Source organism: Cheilinus undulatus, linkage group 4 (genome assembly GCF_018320785.1).
Source record: "Cheilinus undulatus linkage group 4, ASM1832078v1, whole genome shotgun sequence".
In the NCBI taxonomy this organism is placed as follows: domain Eukaryota; kingdom Metazoa; phylum Chordata; class Actinopteri; order Labriformes; family Labridae; genus Cheilinus; species Cheilinus undulatus.
Genome location: NC_054868.1, coordinates 17,220,487 through 17,242,735, shown reverse-complemented (window position 1 = coordinate 17,242,735; position 22,249 = coordinate 17,220,487). Strand labels below are relative to the sequence as shown.

Here is a 22,249-nt window from a genome sequence, read left to right as displayed (position 1 = left end):
GATGCTTGCATGTCTAAAAACCCCTCTGTTTCAGTCCTGCTCAGAACGAGCCGTTTCTGTGTCTGTGGCTTTAAATGTTAATGAGCTCTCTGACTCCGCCCCCATGTTCTCCCTATGTGAAGTCACTAGGGTTAAAATCTGAGAACAGCTTGTATCAGCCCACATTTTCTGAAAGGTGGAGAAAGAAAGGGTGGAAGGTAATGTAATTTTCTGTTACTTGAGGGGATTGTGGACAGGCCAGGGGGACATATTTCTGTTAGAAAAGTCTGAAAAATTGATTTTCGCATAATATGTCCCCTTCAAGTCCTTTGATGCAGTAAATGGCATTGATCTTAATAATACTTTACAGAAAATGAGCTGCAGCTGTGGGGGGATGGTAGGCAGGAAAATATGTGGTTGGAAATCGGCTGTTCTAAAGAAGTTGAAATCTACACAAAGCACACAATGGCAAAAAAAACATCCATATTCCCTTAAAATCCCAGTTGTATTATGTCATTGGTAAAATGTATTTGTTAATTTAGACCCTAAATATTTCTGGGAAGAATCAATTTGAGAGTAGTCCAGTATTTACCTATCTAAGTATTATCTCTGTAAACCCGGTCTGCTCCTCTGCACAGGAGTCAATTTGTGCATTTTTAAGTATGGTACTTCAGAGGACTGCTACTACAGTTATCTTAACTATCAGTCAATTTCTTAGATTTAAAATCTCTTTAGGCAATTCCAAGACTGATTAGGAAAAAAAAATACTACAAGATGTTAGAATAGCTCAGTTTGTAACCAGCAAATGAGTCTTATTTTCATAAAAAAGGTCAACTGAATGATAAAGCAACTTTTTAACTACAGCGCTGGTGGTTATAGATTGGATTAATGTGTGTTCAGCTTACCTGCTAGAGTGTAATCCATATCAAAGCCAAAGCACTTAATCTTCTCCATCGCCAAGCTTCTGTTGACAAACACTCTAGAGGGATCAAGGAGAGGACAATGTTTTAGTTACAATGCAATATTTAGAAGTAACTTGCACATATTCACTTATTATCTTATTAAATGATAGAGCACATTCAGGACAGAGGATTACATTTCTATATGCATCTTCACTAGGTGGCAGTGTGAGCAAGGAAAGCAGGTCAGAAAGACGTGCTTGTCAGTCATTCATCTTTGCACAACTTAAGCATCAGCCTCCTCTGACAGTGAAAAAGTGCCTCTGCCTCAATGTGTCTGCTACCCACGACAACAGCGGATCATCCCTTGGAGATAATAAATATCTCCTTTTCCTTTCCAAGAAGTCTCTTGTGGGACTTCTTTGCCTAAATAGCTGATGGCGAACTGACCAACCTAACCAAGCCTGTGTGCGAAAGAGGCAACCAAACAGTGATGTGCAAGGGAGGAAACACTTCAAACCTTGCCAAGCACCTCAATGACAGACATCCAGACCTCGCAAAACACGACAGGTCAGCACATAAGCTAGCGTGTAAGCCCGTTAGTGGGAAATGATTAGCTGATAAATTGTGTCTCGACTTAACTTTAATGTAGTAGTAACCAGTGTTGGGAGTAATGTGAAACACGTTACAGTAACTCTTTTACTTTTTATGGTAACTAGAAGTGTAGTGAGTTTCTTTTTAAAATCATTTATGTCGTTCCAATTACAGAGAATCTAAATCACTTGTTACTCGTTATTTTTACAGCTGAATATACGATGGTTAATGTTAGAAAACATCTGGGTCATCGGACGAGATGATGGGACTCTAAGCATAGCTACATCCAGGGTGAAAGAATAAGGGCATTGCAGAGACACACAAACAGGCACTGAAACATACACACACCATGGCTGAGCACTCAGGTGTGAGCCCTCTGCCTTGGAGATACGAGCATTACTTTCCCCTCCTCGAGATAAAAGGACGAAAAACAACAGGAGAGAAAACTTTCTCACAACCAAGAACAGTAATTCTAACCCCACGTAGTACCGAATTAACAACACGCTTCAGCTAAACTAGATTTTTTTAGAGAGCCGGACACTTAAAACGCCGCTAACCCAAGTACGGCTCACGTTAGTTTAGCAGACCAAGGAGGAGCCACTCCATGCCAACAACGAAGGCTGGATTTTAAATCACTGCCAGCTGCAGTGTGTCCTGTAAGGAAACACTACACAGACTGATAGCAAGGTATGTTACTGATAGCAGTAATAGTAACTGTAACCAGTTACTATTACTGTTACTTGCCCAACACTGGTAGTAACACACCAGTATCATGCTCACTCTGCATTAAAATAACACAGCAACCACATTACTAAATGTGAGTTTTAAATTGACATGTGTATTAAAACTAAAATTATTATTTATAATTATTATTAATAAAAAAGCCCACCGTAACACAACACTCCTGGATAACTACAAAATGATATGATTGGGTTAGTAAAATTAAGTTATCGTGAAAATCGCATGTTGATAAAATTACGGCCAGTTGGAGGACATATTCATGGTTTATAATACATTAATATTCTACACAAAAACTACAACAAGGAAGCCAAATTTGGCTTGGTATTTATAAAATCTTAATAATAAAAAAGTCAAAATCACTATAATTTATATAAAAACATTAGAAATCATTAGAAGGTTTTAATAAACTGCAGGTGCAATGATTTTGCACAGCTTACGATATGTCAATGGTGGGCACCGGCACTAGAGAGCAACATTTGGCCCCCTGCTTAATCAATAAGGCCAAAAACACAGTTTTAAATGTCATCAAATGGTGAACATGAATAAAACTTTAAAATCTGTGATCAAGCATTTAAACCTGAGTTGCCACTTCAACTCTATACACAAAAAACAATTACATTTGAACATAAAAAATAGAATTTATGATAACTAACTAATATTATGTGTTTTGTTCTTTGCAAACTTACTTCTGATCCACTAGGTATGGAGTATCGAACTAGTATCATTTCAGTTTCAAGTATCGTTTTAGTATCGTATCGAAGTTAAAATTCTGGTATCATGACAACACCAATCACAACTTAATGCTTTATACATTAAGGTATGAAACCGACCACCTTTTGACTAAAATGTTTCAATTTTAACAAAAAGGCATGATTACACAACAGTGTGGCACAAGAATAAAGTTATTACTAGAAACTTAGAATTACTAAGTTAAACCTCAAATCGTTAGCCCAGTATCTGGTAAGTCCACAGGAAGAGGAACTACACTCCAGATATGTTTGCAGTAAACTCCAAACCCCTAGTTTTGGACATGAATCTTCCAGGAAACAGATCTACTGTGCTGACTCATAAATCAGTCTGTAGTCGGGGTTCCATGGTGCCCACAGTGATAGACGGTGTTTACATAGCCTGGCTGACATTGCCTCCATCGAGCAGACAGACGCTCACTGCTGGCTTAACTGTGACTGCTGGCACAGACCTACATAGCTTATCTTCCACATCACTGACTGAACTCTGTGAGGCTGTGTTCATGGGCATTTCAACAAGCCAATATTTATCATGCTAGAAGGAAGATGTAAATAAACCAATGTTAAACTGAAAATATCACAGTGGAATATCATGCTTACATCAGTCTTAACAAAGTCAAAATCACTTGATAAATAAACTTAGAACTGACAGCTAATCTTGTTATTAACCTGAGACAATCCTCCTCATCCTTACTAAATTGTTAATCAATCATGAAATACCTGGCAGCAGATCCATAGTGAACAAGTTCCCATTTAGATCTTAGTCCAACAGACGACTGGCGATGCATTCTGTGCGAAATTAAACCTCACTTTGGCTCTGACCTGCTCCGACTGCACAGGGCAACTGTGGCCCACAAACAATGCCCCCGCCTCTCTCTCTCTTTGCTTTCTTGCCATTCAGACATTTTCTGACTTGTTGCAAAAATGATTGTGGCTATTCTGCGTCATTCTCTGTTGTGTGCTGTCAGTAAGGGTTGTTGTTGTGCAGCATGATGTTAACAGGCCCTCAAAGACATCCAGAACAATCACAAGTCAGGTAGAATCAAGCAAGCCACAGCCCCCAGCGACAGCTGCTTACCAAACTGAGATGTGATTCAATGTACACTCACAGGACGGTTGCATACAGCAGACTGGTCTCATTTTAATAGCACACGGATGTGTAGATCTGGAGGCTTGAATGCTAAATTTTTTTGCTATTACATTATTTAAATGTGTTTATAAGTAGATGTGTTTCATTAAGAGAGGGGTGGGGTTAAATAAGGTCAAATATTCAAGTGAAATAGCATGAATGGATTCTGTATGGACAAATGAAATTTCACAAACAGATATGAATAAAACATTATTTCAAAGTTAAAAGTTTAATGCAAATACAAAACTTATTTTTACCCATTTGATCAAAGGGAAACGTCATAAGAGAGACTTCACACCAAAAGTAAACTAGAAGTTTGTAAAAAGGTAAAAACTTTAATGCTAATGTTTTCAATGCCATTGTTTCAGTGCTATTTTAATTACATTATTAGTGTTCTGTTGCTTATAAAATTCAAATCATCATTGCTTGATTCTGCTTCCATTGAAAATAGACCTGTCTAAAACAATCACAACAAAATGCTTTATTGCCAGTAAAAGCTGGGTGAAGCTAAGCCTTTCCCAGCACAGGATTAAAATCTAAATCTTTTGTGTGATTTGTTGTTTTCTGTTTTCATTTCCCATGTGATTTGTTACCCAGTTCCAGTGGGAGGTGTAGTAAAAGTCAGCCACAGATGATAAAGGTGATCCTGCCTGCTTCTCCTAATCATCAGTATTGACAATGGGTGGGGGGTGACTTGTTTACTCGAGTCAGCCTCAACTTTGGTCCTGCTGACACCGACACTAATGCCTCAAATAGCCCACACAGGACACAACACACCTACTAAAGAATCCCTTCATAACTTGTACTCCATCTGAGCTCAGCTGTGCAACAATCTGCCAGATTTTTTCCACTGCTCTCTAATCTCGTGAAGACAGTGATTCAGCTCCCTGTGATAGAAAGTTTATCTGTGGCGGCCAGAGTCCTCAGCCCTCTGCTATGTGATACCCAGCTCACTATCAGGCTGCATTGCTTAAGCTGCGCTTTTACTTTGAAGGAAAGGGCTTTCTTTCCTGGGAGATGAACAAAATGTCACCTTCAATGGGCTCCTATTTTAAGAAAAAACTGCAGCAGCCTATAGATGAATTCAATAAAACAGAATTACTGTCACAGGTATATTGTACAACCTCTTGGTGGTATATTTGAACTCTTTGCATAAATTTTTGTTGGTGCCTATCTCTCTGGAAGGGGAGGGAGGTAAGGGGACGTGGAGGGAGATCATGGACTGGATGACTTATGTCAGCAGAGCTAACAGATGAGAGACAGTTTTATAAACCCTGTGACATTGCTTATTACATAACGGTGTGAAAGAACAGCAGTGCCCAGTGGACACACATGTCTTAGGCTTAGTTAACATTTAACAGCTACACACTTTTATTGCTTGGACCGGAAATAAACCCCATCTTTCATCAGCTCCTCAGTTAGAATGACTACCCAATGTTTCCAGCCAGAAACGAGCTACGGAAACAAGAGTGGATAACTATGGCAAGACTAGTCTGTTGGAGCGTGTGCTGTGAGGGAAGAGTCAACAACAATCAAATCAATACAGAAAGTAAAAGTGGAGGGTGTTGTTTGGCCTTAAAGCAAACTACAAACTTTGGATTCAAGCATTACCAGGACCTCTTACAGCTCAGTGACATTTTGCCATGAGGCACAGAGGAATTTCACAGAACAGCCTGAAACACCCCACCCAGGACACAAATGAATATATGTCAAATCTGTAACAAATCTGCTTTATATAACAGGTCATAATCACAAACATGCGTGACATTACCAAGTGATGGCTCTGCTTTGCCTAATGGTATGGGGGGGGGGGGGGGGGCGTAAAGTACAATGATAGGAAACCTTGACAGTCAATGGCTTTTGAGTGCAAAGAAAAAAAACTTGCTGTAATGATGGGTTATTATTGCAAAGGTCAGTAAATACTAAGAGAGGTCAATCCAGCAGTGTATTTACACCTAATAGTTATGTTATAACACTGATTTGCTCTGCTTCACTGGCAATAAAGCCGTGACACACTTGAGAGAAAATAAATAGCTCAGCTGAAAGAAAAAAAAACTGCCCTTAATGGTAGTTCAAAATGAAATAAGAGCCATAGTTGATTTGATAAAGTGTGTCATTTCAGTGAAACTAGCAGTGCATGTTTTTCTGCAACTGTAGGTAGAATCTCCTTGGAAACCCTGAGGAGGATTACAAATTCTAAGACAGCCTAAAAGAGAACCAGGTGAAAAGAGAACCCTCTTTCTCTGCAACTGTTCAGATTAATGATTCTGGAGGCCATACACAGCAGTGGACCAGAAGCCCACGGAGCCATTAAAGGCTGCAGACTCTGCAGTCTTTTATTTGCTTACCACCATTTGAGCACACAGCGGCAATAGTTTCTCACGTTTATTGATCAGTCACTGAACCCTCAGGAGTGAGAATAGAAACTGATGGACAAGAGACATTTCAGCTATTTCCAGATATTTCAGAAGTACTAATATATTCATATTTTACTATTTTATTCAGATATTATACTTGAAGCCCTTGGTGTTTTTGGTTTCTACAAATAAGATCAATTGTTCTCTTTTTTTCTAGGGTGTCTCACAAAATGGTTGTTGATATCTACATAAAAAGTCCATGCTCTACATTGGTTAAAATATAATATAGATCAAGCACCAGAGGAGGTTTTTGATCTTCTTCAGTGGGGTGTGTCGACACAAGCACAGGTGTGTGCTTCCATGACTGTGGGTGGAGATACCAGATGAGGGACAGATATTAAAATGACTCACTGTAATCTCACAATGAGCAAAGGTTCTGAACAGACTGTCACATTTTGTGTTTTCACACATGAAGAATCATGAACAGACAACTGCGCTGGTTTATTTCACATTTTGTGGGTCAGTAGATACTCTAAATAGTTACCCAAAAATATATGTACAAAAATACTTAAAAGTGGATCTATCCCTTTTAGCATGCAAGAAAGCCTTAATTTTCCAAGACATATTTCTGTTGCCATTGCAGTTTCTCTATGTCTGGCAAAATCAGGACAAAACATAAAGTTCATGTGAGACGATTTTACACATTCTTTGAAAGGTTAAATTTGGTATAAGTGTCTGCATTTCACAGTAATTTATGTTTATGGTATGATAGAAGGAGAAAATATTTTGTCTGGCTGCTCAGTTTACATTAAAAAAGTTCAGGTATCCATCTGGAAGTAGTTTTACATAATCAGAAATACACACAGTACCTCTACATGTGTTTCTTACCTGTGGTATGCCTCTCTTCTGTATTTTTTCATGGCCAGGCCGTCCATGTTAGCAGGCAAATCTGCATAGTTTTGCAGTCTGTCACTCCATGAAGTTGTCATGGTTAAGGCCTTTCAAAATCTGTGGAGAGCGTAAAAAGCACACCGTGAGGGGGTCTGACAATGTTCAATCAACAACCCTGTCCTATCCCTGAAGTTAACTTTCAGAAAATGTCAGAATTCTTTACTACTCAAAACTAGAAATATCATTCAAAATGAGCTTTAAAAAAATTTGGGTGGTAAATTGACATCATTTATTTTATCACAACAGTGATGAATGGAATTAACTGGATAACAAACCAATATACAACACTTTAATGTTATTTTGATGTGTGTGCTGTGATATTTAGGAGATATGAACTGTTGGCCAAGTAACAGATGAATCTTTTTCAATAAATCAATAAGGACTTTACCCTGTTGCTCTCAAAGTTCAAACATGAGGCTGGTTAATAAGCACATGAGACAGGAGAAACATATTAAGATCAGATCAGTGTGTAAACTTTGTCCAATCATGAAAATGAAAAAATACTGAGAACAAACCTAGTTTGCCTAGCGGCACGTTATGGAATTAAAGCGCTGCAAGTATCGTCCAGCCATGTCCTAGTCAAAGTCAGGCACCAAAGCCAAAAGCAAAGCTTAATCTCAGATCGAAACAATTTGACATGGTTTATACTTGTAGGCTTTCATCGTTACATTTATTATGACAATGACAATAAACGATTGATTGATTGATTGAGGCTGTGATGACAGAAATAAAGTCATTTAATCTTTGTCTGGTCAATGCATCAGGTCACACACACAAGTAGGTACAGGAAAAAAGGACCAACGAAGAAAACACAAGAATCTGTAACAAAAAAACAAAAAGAATCTCAATCTTAGAGCCTAATCTTGGCCTTTTCTTTTGTCTGTTTCTCTTCCTCCTGTGCTGACACTGGAGAGGCTGAACTGCAGGAAGGAAAGGCGGGAGGTCAGCTTTCTTCTCTCTTGTTGCCAGCTTAAATGCAAACGACACTCAGATATGGGGGAGAGGAGAACTGTCAACAGGGCCACTGACACTGCAGCAGACTATGAAAACAATGTCATCAATGTTGGCTTAACAGCTTAACAGGATTTAATGACACCAAAGCTTCAACGTGTTTGTTTGTAACATCGACCAGTGTTCCACTAGAAAATAAATAATGCTGACTGTGATAGTTAATCTAGTAACAAGTCAGTCAGTCACTTCTGATCTGGTGCATGTTTACATGTTCATTTTCCGCCGTTGTGACCCTCTCGTCTACAATGTGATGGGTCCAGTGGGGTCTGAGGGCAGCAGTGGTTTGGGACGATTCAAGAAGCACGCAGAGGCAAACCTGCACACTTGCACAGTAAACAGCAGAGAAACAAGGCTGAATATAACTTGTTACTAGCTTTGTTGCCTCAGGTTAGTCCTGAGAGAGGGGGTCGACGTTCATCACAACGAAGCTGCACGTAACGTTAGCTGTCACTCCTTTTAGGAAGCCGTGTATCTGCAGGAAATACTATGAATATTAAACGCTTTTCAATGAAGCTAATTGAGTTTTTAAGAAATACGCTACAGCTACTGTTAAAGTGTCTTTACAAGCTACGGCTATTTAGCCGTCGGTTGCAGCATTTACATACAAAATGTCTTGATTTTGCGTTTCTATTATCTGCTAGCGCCTCTGAAACTGCATCTGCCCTGCTCTTTTATTTGAAATTAGTTAACAGGCTAATAAAAAGTGCTCCGACTGAGGCGAACGCGTTAGTTGGCTATGGTACAAAAACAAAAGACTGGAAGTACGAGGGCAGATTTTTCTGCTCGTATCTCTGACAGTCGTTTCTGTACTCACCTCTCAGTTCCTGAATCAAACTACTGCACTGTCAGGTAGTCTGAGCATGCGCCTTGAGCCGTGTGAAAGTCGGAGAAGTGTATTTTCCTACAGAAAGCAGCAGTCACCGCGGTGATGTCTATACTGTACTGCCAAGCTGCAGATGACTGTTCCTGTTCAGCTCTTTGCTATCTCTCCCTTTCTGCTGCCAGCTGTTGTTATGAGACGTCGGGGGCGGGGTCTGGTCCTGTCCGTCAAGAGGAGGCGGGACTTAAAGCCGTCGTGGCACAGACACGTGACACCATATTCCTGTATCTGTTAACACAGACACCTATGAGTTTGTAGACGTGAATCATGGAGTGAGGATAACTTCGCCTTTTGTAAGAACTGGAGAGATTATCTCAGTACGGTGGCCCTGATTGGGGCTACAAGAACATTTGATTGAATACAAAACATTCAATGGATGGAATGGAAAAATGATGAAGCAAAAACATAAAATATATTTTGATTTTACATTTTTTTCTAGCATGACATGTAATGTTTTTTTCTGATTTTGGAAAGCTGTTGGTGTTTCATAAAGTCATTTTTTATTTCATAAAATGTTTGTTCTATGTCATATTTTTTGTAACATTTTTACATTTGCAGTGTTTTTGCTTTTCACAAAATGTTTATGCATTTCATTAAGTTGTTTTTGCATTTCACATTTTTTTGTGTGTGTTTTGTAATATGTTTTGTTGTTTTGTGAGATGTTTATATATTTCACATAACGTCTTATGTATCACACAGCTTTTTGGTGTTTTCTGAGATGTCTTAGGGTTTTACTTATTTTTGCTTTGCATGTTTTTTTTTCTGTGTCATGGAATATGCTTTATGATCTACAAAATGTTTTTTACATTTTATTTATTTTTGCATTGTACTATTTTTTTGCATTCTATATTATTTTGTGTGTTTCATGAAATGTTTTGTCATTTTGTTGACGTTTTTTCTAATTCACTGAATTTTTTTAATCTTTCATTTATTTTTTTTACTTTTCACAGATTTGTGCCTCGTAAAATGTTCTTCCACTTTATGGAAGATTTATTCCTTCCATTAAATATTTTTGTGTTTCATCAAACAGTTTAGCATTTTGTGAGATGTCTTTACATTTCACAAAGAGTTTTTTTTTTTTTTTTTTGCATTTCATGAATTGTTTTTTATTGACGTGCCATGACATGTGTGTGTATTAAAAAAAAAACATTTTACTCCTTTCGTTATTTTTTCCCCCTCTCCTTAAATGTGTTTATGTTCCAAAAGTGTTTCTGTATTTCATGAATTGTTTTTACATTTGACGTTCTGGGCTACCATATCTCAGTGATAAAGCCTACTGAAACTAATATACTGTTGTGCTGAAACTTCAAACAGTTTCACCACAAAATCAACATAAAATCAAACCGTGAAGGTGACTGAGTTGAAAAAGTGGAAAATGTAAGGGTCCTAAATCATTAAAAGCAGTGTTTTACCCATACCTAGAGAAATAGTTAACATTTGCTCTTGAATATGGATATCATTATTGGTGGTCCTTCACTTCCTTTTTAAAGTAAAAGTAACTGAAAAAATTGTAAAGTTGGCCCTATTGGCATTAAGAAATAAAGGAACATAAAGTACTCCTGTAACTGGAACCAGCTGAACCAGTTTCCTCTGTATCCTCCCACTAGGGTTGGGCTCACTGATTTCATAAAGGCAGTGAGATGATTAAAGTGCCAGTACATGAAAAGGAAACTTCTGTGAAACTATTTTCCATTCTCATCCTTACCCTTTAGTGAAATGCATAAGAGTTTTTTTAATGTCTTTTGGCCTCAAACAATTGAACAGACAATGCTCAATAGGGACATCATCAAACGCTATACACTGTCTGTGATGGAATTATGAGCTGTAAACCTTTGTTTTAGAAAAGTCTTGAATGTAGAAAGTAACCACATCACATGTTATTGTCAAAAAGAAACAGTAGAGTAAAGGTCTTGAAGACTTAATTTAAAAAGCAGTATACAATTGAAAGACTGGAACTTCGGGTCAGAATCAGCATTTATTTATAATCCCTGAGAGAAAATGTAATGTCAGCCGTTCTTTGAGCAGGAGTGACTGTAACAGACAGGCTCCATGCAGACTCCGAAGAATTAAGTTGGTACTCAGAATGAATTGATTATGGCCTTTAACCACATACATAACACACACCTCAACATTATAATTTGTCATCCTTAGAAAAACACAAAAACATACTCTAAATGCACAAAAGCATTTGGCCACCTGACCATTGCCGCAAAAGGGACTGTCATGTCTTCAAACACATGTACTTTAATATGGAGTTGCCCCCCTTCTGTATATAACAGCTTCAACTCTTCTTAGAAGGCTTTCCACAAAATTTTGGAGTGTTTCTGCTGGAATTTGAGCCCATTCATTCTGTAGAGCATTTATGAAGTCAGACACTGCTGGATGAGAAGGCCTGGCAAGCAATTTCTGCTCTGTGATTTTATGTGGTCTTTCACTTCATGGCTGAGTTACAGTTGTTCCTAAACACTTCCACTTTGTAAGAAAATCACTTACAGTTGACTTTGGAATATCCAGCAGGGATGAAATTTCACAAACCATCTCATTGCGGAGGGGATATCCATCACAGTGCCACACTTGAAGTCAGTGAGCTCTTGAGAATGACTCATTTTGTATCACGAATGGAGACTGCATGGCTAGGTGCTTGATTTTATACACCTGTAGCAAGGGGTCTGTTTGAAACACCTGGAGTCAATAATTAATAGGAATGGCAGAATACTTTTGCCCGTATAGCTTATACTGCTCCAAAAAAGGAAGAAATAAATTAGGCTGGAAGTTTGCTGCTATTGATCAGCTGACTCAAGTGCAACAGCTATACCACTAGTCTTCTTTTAGTTATCACAGTGATATTGTTTTTAGCTTCTTGACACAAATTGCTTTAATCAGTATGATTAGTCTTCCCTATATCAATATTTTGTTAAAGCCAATGTTGACTTCAGCTGTTATAATCATCATTACTTTGCTCATCCTGCTTTTATTCTAAATATTTTTACATTATTACTGCAGCTATAAATTGGTATTATCCGTTGTTGTCCTTCCTCTCTCTTGCTGTCTCTCCCTCTATCCGACTTTCTCCTTTAGTCCTGTCATGTGGTGTCTGCTCACAAAGAGCATGATTCTGCTTTTTCACGCTGTTAAAAGGAAGTTTTTCCTTAGTCCTGTTGCCAAGTTTTGCCAAGTGTTTGTTCGTGGAAGTGGGTTCTCTATAAATAACAAAGAGTGCAGTCTAGACCTGCTCTATTGTTGTCTTGAGATAACATTTGTTCAGTCAGGAACACTCTGGTTTAACCACTTGTTGCAAAATACAGTTTTACTTGGCAATTCAGGCTCTGCTCAAAAGATGCTCATCGAGCTTTCCAGGAAGTGAAGTGCTAAAAGACCCTAAATGACAGTATCTATCAAATATGAGATTTATTTTGGGGGAGTCCAACCCTTAGTAACATTAAAGTGAATGATGGTGCAACAAGGCTCTAGGCTACAGTCATGGACAAATGTATTGGCACCCCTGGAATTTTTCCAGAAAATACACCATTTCTCCCTGAAATTGTTTCAATTACAAATGTTTTTGGTATACACATGTTCATTTCCTTTATGTGCATTGGAGCAACACAAAAAATCCAAAGAAAAAAGTTGACACAATTTTACATAAAACTCAAAAAATGGGCTGGACAAAATTATTGGCACCCTCAACTTAATATTTGGTTGCACACCCTTGGAAAAAAATAACTGAAACCAATCGCTTCCTATAACCATCAACAAGCTTCTTACACCTCTCAACTGGAATTTTGGACCACTCTTCTTTTGCAAACTGCTCCAGGTCTCTCAGATTTATTTTTTGCTTCTTGCAACAGCACTTTTAAGATTTCTCCATAGGTGTTCAATGGGATTTAGATCTGGACTCATTGCTGGCCACTTCAGAACTCTCCAGCACTTTGTCTCCAACCATTTCTTGGTGCTTTTTGAGGTATGTTTTAGGTCATTGTCCTGCTAGAACACCCATGACCTCTGACGCAAACCTAGCTTTCTGACACTGGGCCCTACATTGCGGCCCAAAATGTTTTGATAGTCTCAGATTTCATGATTCCTTGCACACAGTCAAGGCACCCAGTGCCAGAGGCAGCAAAATAACCCCAAAACATCTTTGAGCCTCCACCATGTTTGACCGTAGGTACTGTGTTCTTTTCTTTGTAGGCCTCATTCCATTTTCTGTAAACAGTGGAATGATGTGCTTTTCCAAAAAGCTCTACCTTAGTCTCATCTGTCCACAACATGTTCTCAGAAGGATTGAGGCTTACTCAGGTACATTTTTGCAAACTCCAGTCTGGCTTTTTTATGTCTCTTTGTCAACAGGGGGGTTCTCCTCGGTCTCCTGCCATAGCACTTCATCTCATTCAGATGACGACGTATGATCTGAGCCGACACTTTTGCACCCTGAGTCTGCAGGACAGCCTAAATTTGTGTGGAAGTTGACTGAGGATGTTTATCCACCATTCAAACTATCCTGCGTTGCTTTCTTTTGTCAATTTTTATCTTCCGTCCAAATCCAGGGAGATTAGCCACAGTTCCATGGTTATAAAATTCTTGATTATATTACACACAGTGGACAGAGGAATTTCAAGATCTCTGGAGATGGTCTTGAAACCTTGAGATTGTTCATATTTTTCCACAGTTTTGCTTCTTAAGTCCTCAGACAATTCTCAGCTCTTATTTCTCTTCTCCATGCTTGGTGTGACACACACAGGCACACAACACAAAGGTTGAGTCAACTTTTATACATTCTAACTGGCTTCAGGTGTGATTTCTAGATTGCCAGCACCTGTTACTGCCACAGGTGAGTTTAAATGAGCATCACGTGCTTGAATAATGGTTTACCCACAATTTTAAAAGGGTGCCAATAATTTTGTCCGGCCTATTTTTTGAGTTATGTGTAAAATTATGTAAATTTTGTCTTTTTTCTTTGGATTTTTTGTGTTGTTCCAATGCACATAAAGGCAATAAACACACGTACACCAAAAACATTTGTAATTGCAACAATTTCTGGGAGAAATGGTGTATTTTCTGGAAAATTCCAGGGGTGCCAAAACTTTCATCCATGACTGTATGTAACAGTGCAGTATGATTAGTATTTGTGCAACAGCATTGGTGAGAAGGACGTCATATGTAAATGGACTAATTTGTTGATAGATAGCGCTGTGAATAGCAGAAAGCAGTGGGAGACATTAATTTAATCAGATGGCAGTCAGCATGTGACTTTAGTGTCCTGCATGAACTAATGCTGAGCTTAATTTATGCACAACCATGGGCATAGAACAGCAGGGAAAATGTAAGGATTACCCAGGTCTGCAGTAGGGAGGGGCCCTTGTGAAGCCTGCAATGAAAAGTGTGTTTTTACTTTTTTTTTCTTTGTAATTAGTGTCATCATTGAATCAAAAGTGACTTAATGAATCGGTCAACAGACTGAAATTTTAATAAAATAAAGTAAAATGCTGGGGGTCCTGCTCCCTTAAAAATGTCCAGTGCTGCAAATAATCCAAGTAAAATCTATTTAACTATAGTTTTGCTCATAAATTGGAAAATTATGATTCAAAAAGAAAATGCATAGAATTTGTAAAATCGAGCCAATTCAACATTTGTTGCTTGACTAGCTGGTAAAGGGCGCCCCTGTGTAATATTCTTTCTGGGGGCCCTACATCCCTAGCTACAGCCCTGTGCACATAATGCTATATAAAACTGATTGAAATTGATTATAAGTTTTAGGATCTAAATCTGTCTTTGCTACATATTTTATTATCACAGCATGGTCAAAATTCCCTTTGGACTTTAGTTCAGACTCTACATAGAATCTAACAATTGATTGATATCAGTTAATAAAAAAGAACTTCAGACTATATGTCAGGCCTGTCTTTGAATCAGCAGCACCAAAAAAGGAATAAGAAATGCTGATACCTGTGCAGACAGATAGAGCTCCACACGGCTTCAAGTGTCTTGGGAAGGATGCATTTTATCTCCTGCTGCCTATTTAAGGAAAACTGATCATACCTATCTATCAGTTCATCATCCATTAATTCTCATTTCATCTGAACACTGAGAAACCAATAAGCTGCTTTTACTCTAATGTTTTGCAGCATGGGGGGATCATAGCCCCTTCCTTCAGATACTTGTGCCTTATTGCTGTGTACTGCAAAGTGACAACAGATGGCAGCAGAAGCCTGAGTGTGATGCAGTGATTTGATGCTCTGTACCAGATTACACCACACAAAATAAAGGATTAAATTGATCTATTTAAAAAAGTGACTTCACATCAAAATTATGTCAGTGCATATTTTTTTGTTTTGAATAGTTGACCTTAGAACTTTCCCACACCAACAAATGTGGACATGGGGTCCATACTATTCACTGCTCTGAGCATGTGAATGAACCACATTCATCTGCTAATGTGTAACCATAATCTAGGTTCAGGTACAAAATTTTAAAACTCACATAAGGAACAGGATTAGGAAGAGGGAATTTGCTAGAAATCAGAAATACTTCCAGAGACTGACAGCAACCAGTTGCAAGGTGCAGGCTGAAGAAAAGTTTCAAAGCAGTGCATCACATCTTTTTACCTAAAAGTCAGTGCACTTCCAGGTTTGGTGTCCTGAAGGATTTAAGCTGAAGTATCCTGTTTTCAGTATTTATCTCAGATTTGAAAAACACAAAGAAAGTGCTAAGAAATTCCTACATTTGTTGGTTCCTTAAAGGAAACGTCAGAAATGTGTTCTCTTGTCTTTATTGTTTGAGGCTATTGGAAACTGACGCAGAAGCTCTGCGCCAAAAAGGGTCCAGTTGTTTCAGCTCCACACAAAGAAGAGTGTGCTCACCCGGACAAATCTTGGTATACCGTGAACTAACTGTTATCTTCACATGAAGCACAAGATTTATTCTGTATTCGCATAAAAGTCTGATGGGGGCAACCTGACGAGATGAGTCCGGATGCTGCTGGCGGGCATTAATTAGTGATTGGGTCGCTCCCCAGGTATAAAAAGGAGGCGCGCCCACTGCGCTGCTCCGTCTCCACACCAGCCAACATGAGCTTCGGATCTGACATCTTTGCCTCTTCCTCATACCGGAAGATTTTCGGGGATTCTCCCCGTTATTCCTCCTCTCCATCCCGGAGTGTGATGGCCATGTCCTCCAGGGGAGGTTACCGGTCCTCCTCTGCCTCCCGGAGCACCGCGACCTCCCTGGGCTCGTACAGCAGAAAGTCCGGCCGCGCCTTCTCCTCCATGCCGCTTGAGACCTTCGACCTGAACCAGAGCAGCGTCCTCAACAATGAGTACAAAATCATTCGTACCAATGAGAAGGAGCAAATGCAGGGTCTCAATGACCGCTTTGCAATGTTCATCGAGAAAGTGCGCAACTTGGAGCAGAGCAACAAAGTGCTGGAGACTGAGTTGACTGCGCTGCGCCAGCGGCAGACCGAGCCGTCCCGCCTGGCCGAGCTCTACCAACAGGAGATCCGTGAACTGCGCTCCCAGCTGGAGGAGCTGAACGGGGAGAAGTCCCAGCTCCTGGTCGAGAGGGATGGAATTGAAGAGGACCTGCAGAAGCTCAGGGGAAAATACGAAGAGGAGTTCCATGCCCGGGAGGAGGCGGAGGCCACCCTCAAGGCTTTTAAGAAAGATGTGGATGATGCCACCATGGTGCGGCTGGACCTGGAGAAGAAGGTGGAATCTCTGCTGGACGAGATCAACTTCCTCAGGAAGGTGCATGAGGAGGAGGTCGCTGAGCTGATGGACATGATCCAGGCTGCACAGGTGTCAGTGGAGATGGAGGTGTCCAAACCGGATCTCACTTCCGCCCTCAAAGAGATCCGAAGCCAGTACGAGTCCATGGCGTCCAAGAACCTGCAGTCCGCAGAGGAGTGGTACAAGACCAAGTTTGCCGACCTGTCCGAGCAGGCCAACAGGAGTAATGAGGCAATCCGCGCCAGCAGGGAGGAAATGAACGAGTTCAGGAGGCAGCTGCAGTCCAAGACCATCGAGATCGAGAGTCTGAGGGGAACCAACGAGTCTCTGGAAAAGCAGCTGCGGGAGATGGAGGACAGGCACAGTGTGGAGATAGGAAACTATCAGGTAAGCACATTTAACGCCATGTTAACTGCCTCACTAAAGAATAATAGACGACAGGCTCTTTGTGTTCAGTTTATCAATACTTTACGGACATTAGAAAACCTAGATTAGAGAGTGTTTTTATTCTCTTTTAAGAAGTGGGAGTCAGAGTTCTGATGCTATTAGGAGCAGCTGCTGACGGTGGAGCTCTGTCCTTGGTGCTGAAACTCTCCTGGGAGCGCACGCTCAGCAGCTGCAGCTGACAACGCCCACCTAGTGTAAATGCTCTAAATGAGTCATTTTTACATCACAGCTGTGTTAAACTGGCACTAACAGATAATGATATGCCTTTTTAGACAAATATGTTAATAAAACACTGATTTCCGGCCAAACATGCACAGATTACAAAAGGGACAGTGTCAGAAGTCTTTGTTTGAGCGCAGTGATCCCTGCTCTGTCAAGAGACTAGGCCCTATAATTTGCAACTTTGTGGACAAAACCTCTTCAATATTGCCTACTTTTTCTTCTGTGCTTTCCTTTCCTTAGGACAGCATGGCAGAGCTAGAGAATGAGCTGAGGACCACGAAGAGTGAGATGGCTCGTCACCTGAGGGAGTACCAGGATCTGTTGAATGTCAAGATGGCCCTGGATATTGAAATTGCAGCTTACAGGTAGACTCATTTGTTTAATGATTTAAACAAATTTTTAATTTAACAACACAAAGATGGAAGAGAAAGTTTTACTGTCTGCGCTCCTTTCTAAACTCATCCCTCCATCATCCTCTCTGCAGGAAACTCCTGGAAGGGGAGGAGACCCGCATCGGGACGGGGATCACCTACCCCGGCTCCTCTGTGAGCACAGGTATGGGGCAAAGCTACAACTACCAGACCCGTGTCTACACCAGCTCTGGCAAGGGCTCCAAGAAGGATGAAGAGCAGCAGCAGAACAAGTCCGGAGGCAAGGTCACTCAGCGTGAAGTTTATGAGGAGACAGTGATCACCACCAAGAAGATGGAGAAGCAACAAGACCCCAGCGACATCCCCACCAATCAGAAAAACTAAGAGCCTTCTGTAAGCCTGGTTTTCACCCCTAAGTTTCCCTTAACCTGCAGATCCAGTCCTTTCTTTTCCTCTCCTACTTTAAAACAAACCCGGGGCCTTTACTTGAAACACATAAAATCTGATTCACTGTGTGCTCAATAACCAAAAGTGTTTCAAGCAGAGTATCCAGATGTTTGTTTTACATGGGTTTACTCCTCCTTGTCCCCTTTCTCCTCACTTGTGTTCCCAAGAGGAAATCCATGATAACTCCTGTAACATCACTCCAGCATCACAGTTCATCTGTTCTCTCTCTTTCTCTGTCACACTCAACATCTAACAATAGCAGGCACTAAGGTAGCATCTCTTTCATAAGAGAAATATAATACTCAACTGGTCTTTCACACTTTGGACTAATGTTACATCCATGAGTGATACTTCAGTAGATATTTCACTACCACCACAAGCTGTGAGATACTCTCAACACATTCCAGTGAAAGCATGTCTGTGCATTCAAAGGACAAAAGATCACACATCAGCTGCTGCAAAAAGGGTTTCCTGCACAAAACAAAAAATATTTCTGACATGATCACTAACATTTCATAAGGAAGCACACGGTCTACAGTTGTAAGAAACCAGCCAAAGTGAACAACAGTTTATAAGTTATTTCAAGCATCTTTTCCAATAATGGAAAGTGAAATCGCTACTTGCACAATTTGTCTGATCTTTGGTTTGACCCAGTCAGCTCTGCATGACAGTTTGGAAGTGGATAAAAGCAAATCAAGCACAGACTCCATTTTCAACTTCCCCACTGCTGAAGCAATTTAAATAAGACCTGAAACAAACAAGATGACAAGTGTATTAATGAGTGTTATATGCATGGTGTATGTAGAAGTCATGCTTGCATGGAATCCATCCATTGCTCATCCAACACTGTTTCGTTGTTTGCTTGGTGTTAAAAAGTCGACTGGTGTGGACTTTTCCACCACGCTGACCATCATCATGCACAAGGCTGATTTATGACTGTAATAGACATGCTTGTTAGCCTGTAGGCTAGATCTGAGACTACTGTTATAACCCATGTTTTGTGAAGTAGGTAGGCAATAGATCTCTGCTCTGGGAGGAAGATCCTCTTTAAAGCACTTATATAGGAATGTGAAAACTACCTGATTTGACGATGATTGAACAGTTTGCACAAAGAAAGATGCAGGGAAAGTGTGTGTTTAAGGTGTGTAGTCATAAAAGGAAAAGGAAGTGATTTCGGTTTATAAAGAAGACAGAATTAGAAATGAAGCTTTAGCACAAATGAAAGAAATTAAATGGTCTGATCAACTGTATGCACATAAAACATTCCCTGTGTGTCATTGATGATGCTTGACATTCATTTGACCCCCAGAATCCATACCATATCACTCCAATGGAGAAAATCCAGTGTCATCAACCCTCAGAATACACCGCAGAGTCAGTCCGAACCTGCCAGACACAGATGTCTTTGAAACCACTTGACCTCTCTCTTTGTAACCATGGCCATGACTGGATTAAATGTCTGTTGTAGTACGACCTCACCACTAGATATCCTTCAGTCTAAGAGACTTGTAGCTTTTTTTCTGCTTGTGCACTGCCAACTTTAACACAGCTTTCTTTTCCTGCTGCTGGCCGAGGTGATCTTCGCCTTGACAAACTGCACTCACACGGAAAACATAAAATACTGATTGTAATGCAGATTGTTCTGGATTGAGATCATGTTGTTTGATGGCTTGAGAAAAGTATCTTAGTACTGTAGTGACTCTATTTGTATCTCTACACAGTGGCCTATCATAACTGGAACTATTTAGGAGGCAGCAAATCTGAAAGTTTAATGGATAAGTAATATCCAGTGTAAAGCAGAAGAAAAACTCAGATGTACAAGAGCTTACAGGTAAAAGAAGCATTTTATAGCATACAGCTGGAATAATTGATGAATGGGTGATGGTTGCAAAATGTCAAGCCTTTATCTTTACACAGTGAACCAAATAGCTTGAAATCGGTGTCTGAAGAATAAATTTCACTACTTCTTCTACAGCACTGCCAAATATTTCTAAGTGCACACGCAACAACACTTCATGGAAAAGAATCAAGTATTTTCTGAAAATACCACCAATCCAAAACCAACAATCAAGATTTAGCCATAGAGCAAATACTGTAGGATGTAAAATGCCTTAAAACACCAGCAGCTTTTATCTGGCCATGTGTGTGATGTGTATGATTCTGTCCAGTGGGGTGCTTAATCATCGTTCTTTCTCTATTAGCGTTTATTAGAGCTGACATGAGTACAACGCTTAGGGACTGAATGTAGGTGACATGCTATTCTCTTTACTGTTATTACTACTTATGAATTGCTGTATGACACCATATCAATAAAGACTTGACATTATTGAGGCTGCACATGGTTTCATTGTCTTTATTTTACATGGAACACTCACTTTGAAGGGAAAATTTCAACACTGTATGCACTGCAATACTCAAGTCATGACACGTGTTTAGAAATAACTGAAAATATGTTAGTGTTAGAGAATGAAAATGTAGCTAAGGCTGTCAGAGTTGATGCGTTAATTGCAATTAATTAGGTCGTGCAATTTGTATAGGCCTACTATTTTTTAAATTGCAGTGAATCACATGCTAAGTTATCTGTTTAAGAGCCACTGCAGCATCTCCCTGCAGCCTCGGTGATGATGAGAGCTCAGTGGACATTGTGTGTTATAATCTCCCTTTTAACCCTTCCGCTTTTTCCTTTCAGTCCGTAACAAGTTCCTTTTCTGTTTAGCTGATGTCATAATCTTCAATCTACCTAAAGTTCCCTCTTTCCTTTCAAAATAAAAGCAGTGCTGAGAAAGAAATCAACTGCCTTTAGTTTAAGACTGAACAAAAAACCGAAATAAAACAAAAATTAAAAATAGAGAGAGTAATTGCCTTTAACTTCAGAAATCCCAAGATTATTCAAAATAAAAAAAAGTTTTACATTAAGGCAGCATTTTCAACCTTTTTTCTGCTGAGGCACCCTTTAAAAATCTAAAAAATCTGGAGTCACACCACAAAAAATGTACTGGTAAAAACTAACAGTATACATTCCTATGACTGCAGAAGTATTTATTTAGTTATGGAATTAAAGGGAAATCTCTCTAAAAATCTCTTAAAACGACTAAAATGTCTTTATTTTTACAGAATAATGGTGCAGACTCAATAACACAATCTGACGCATTTTAACACACCTGCTGAACTGGCGTATGCCTACAATTTGCTGACCTCAACGCTGATGTGATTCAGGAGAAGGGTATATAAGACAATATGATTGATTACACTGGTATACTTAATAATCTGCACATTCACTGTAATTCTTGTTTGATTTAAATCATTTTAAAGGTGCCTGACAATACCAGATGGCACCCCAGGGCACCCTTGTTGAGACTGACTGTATTAAGACACATTGTGAAGATACTTGAACCTGCTTATGTTGCATAATTTCCTGCTACTGAATCACTTTTCACAAAACATATTACTTTTCCTGTTCTCTTTACATGCTGATATATCTAGAAACTCAAATGCAGTTACAAAAATGTTAGACAATATTAGCAGCAATGAATATGATGTAATGTTACAAATTGGAATAAAGATTCAATGATATCATGGGCACAGTTCAGTGGCTCCCCAGCTGTATATTAAGCCATTTTGATAGGCCTCCACAAGCTGCTTATTAAGAGTAAGATGCTTTTAACAATAAAATAAGATATTAAAGGTTATACAGAAATAAGGTATGCTGCATTATACATACTCTTACTTGTGGTACTTATACTATATTTAT

General features: G+C 39.5%; 2 protein-coding genes across 2 annotated transcripts in view; one reads left to right on the top strand and one right to left on the bottom strand.

Moving 5' to 3' along the window:
• nt5c2b (5'-nucleotidase, cytosolic IIb) overlaps positions 1 to 9,386 on the bottom strand; it is a 29,492-nt gene extending 20,106 nt beyond the window's left edge. The window contains exons 1-3 of the mRNA XM_041785153.1: positions 9,222 to 9,386; positions 7,334 to 7,453; positions 885 to 958 (exon numbers count right to left, since the gene is read on the bottom strand). Coding sequence (XP_041641087.1) covers positions 885 to 958; positions 7,334 to 7,434 — 175 coding nt within the window. The 5' untranslated portion in view covers positions 7,435 to 7,453; positions 9,222 to 9,386. The remainder of the gene's footprint in view (positions 1 to 884; positions 959 to 7,333; positions 7,454 to 9,221) is intronic.
• Positions 9,387 to 16,318: 6,932 nt separating this feature from the next.
• inab (internexin neuronal intermediate filament protein, alpha b) lies at positions 16,319 to 20,824 on the top strand. The gene is made up of 3 exons (XM_041784235.1): positions 16,319 to 17,398; positions 17,921 to 18,045; positions 18,165 to 20,824. The coding sequence occupies exons 1-3, from the start codon at positions 16,352 to 16,354 to the stop codon at positions 18,433 to 18,435; spliced, it is 1,443 nt and encodes a 480-aa protein (XP_041640169.1). The 5' UTR covers positions 16,319 to 16,351; the 3' UTR covers positions 18,436 to 20,824.
• The last annotated feature ends 1,425 nt before the right edge of the window (positions 20,825 to 22,249 follow it).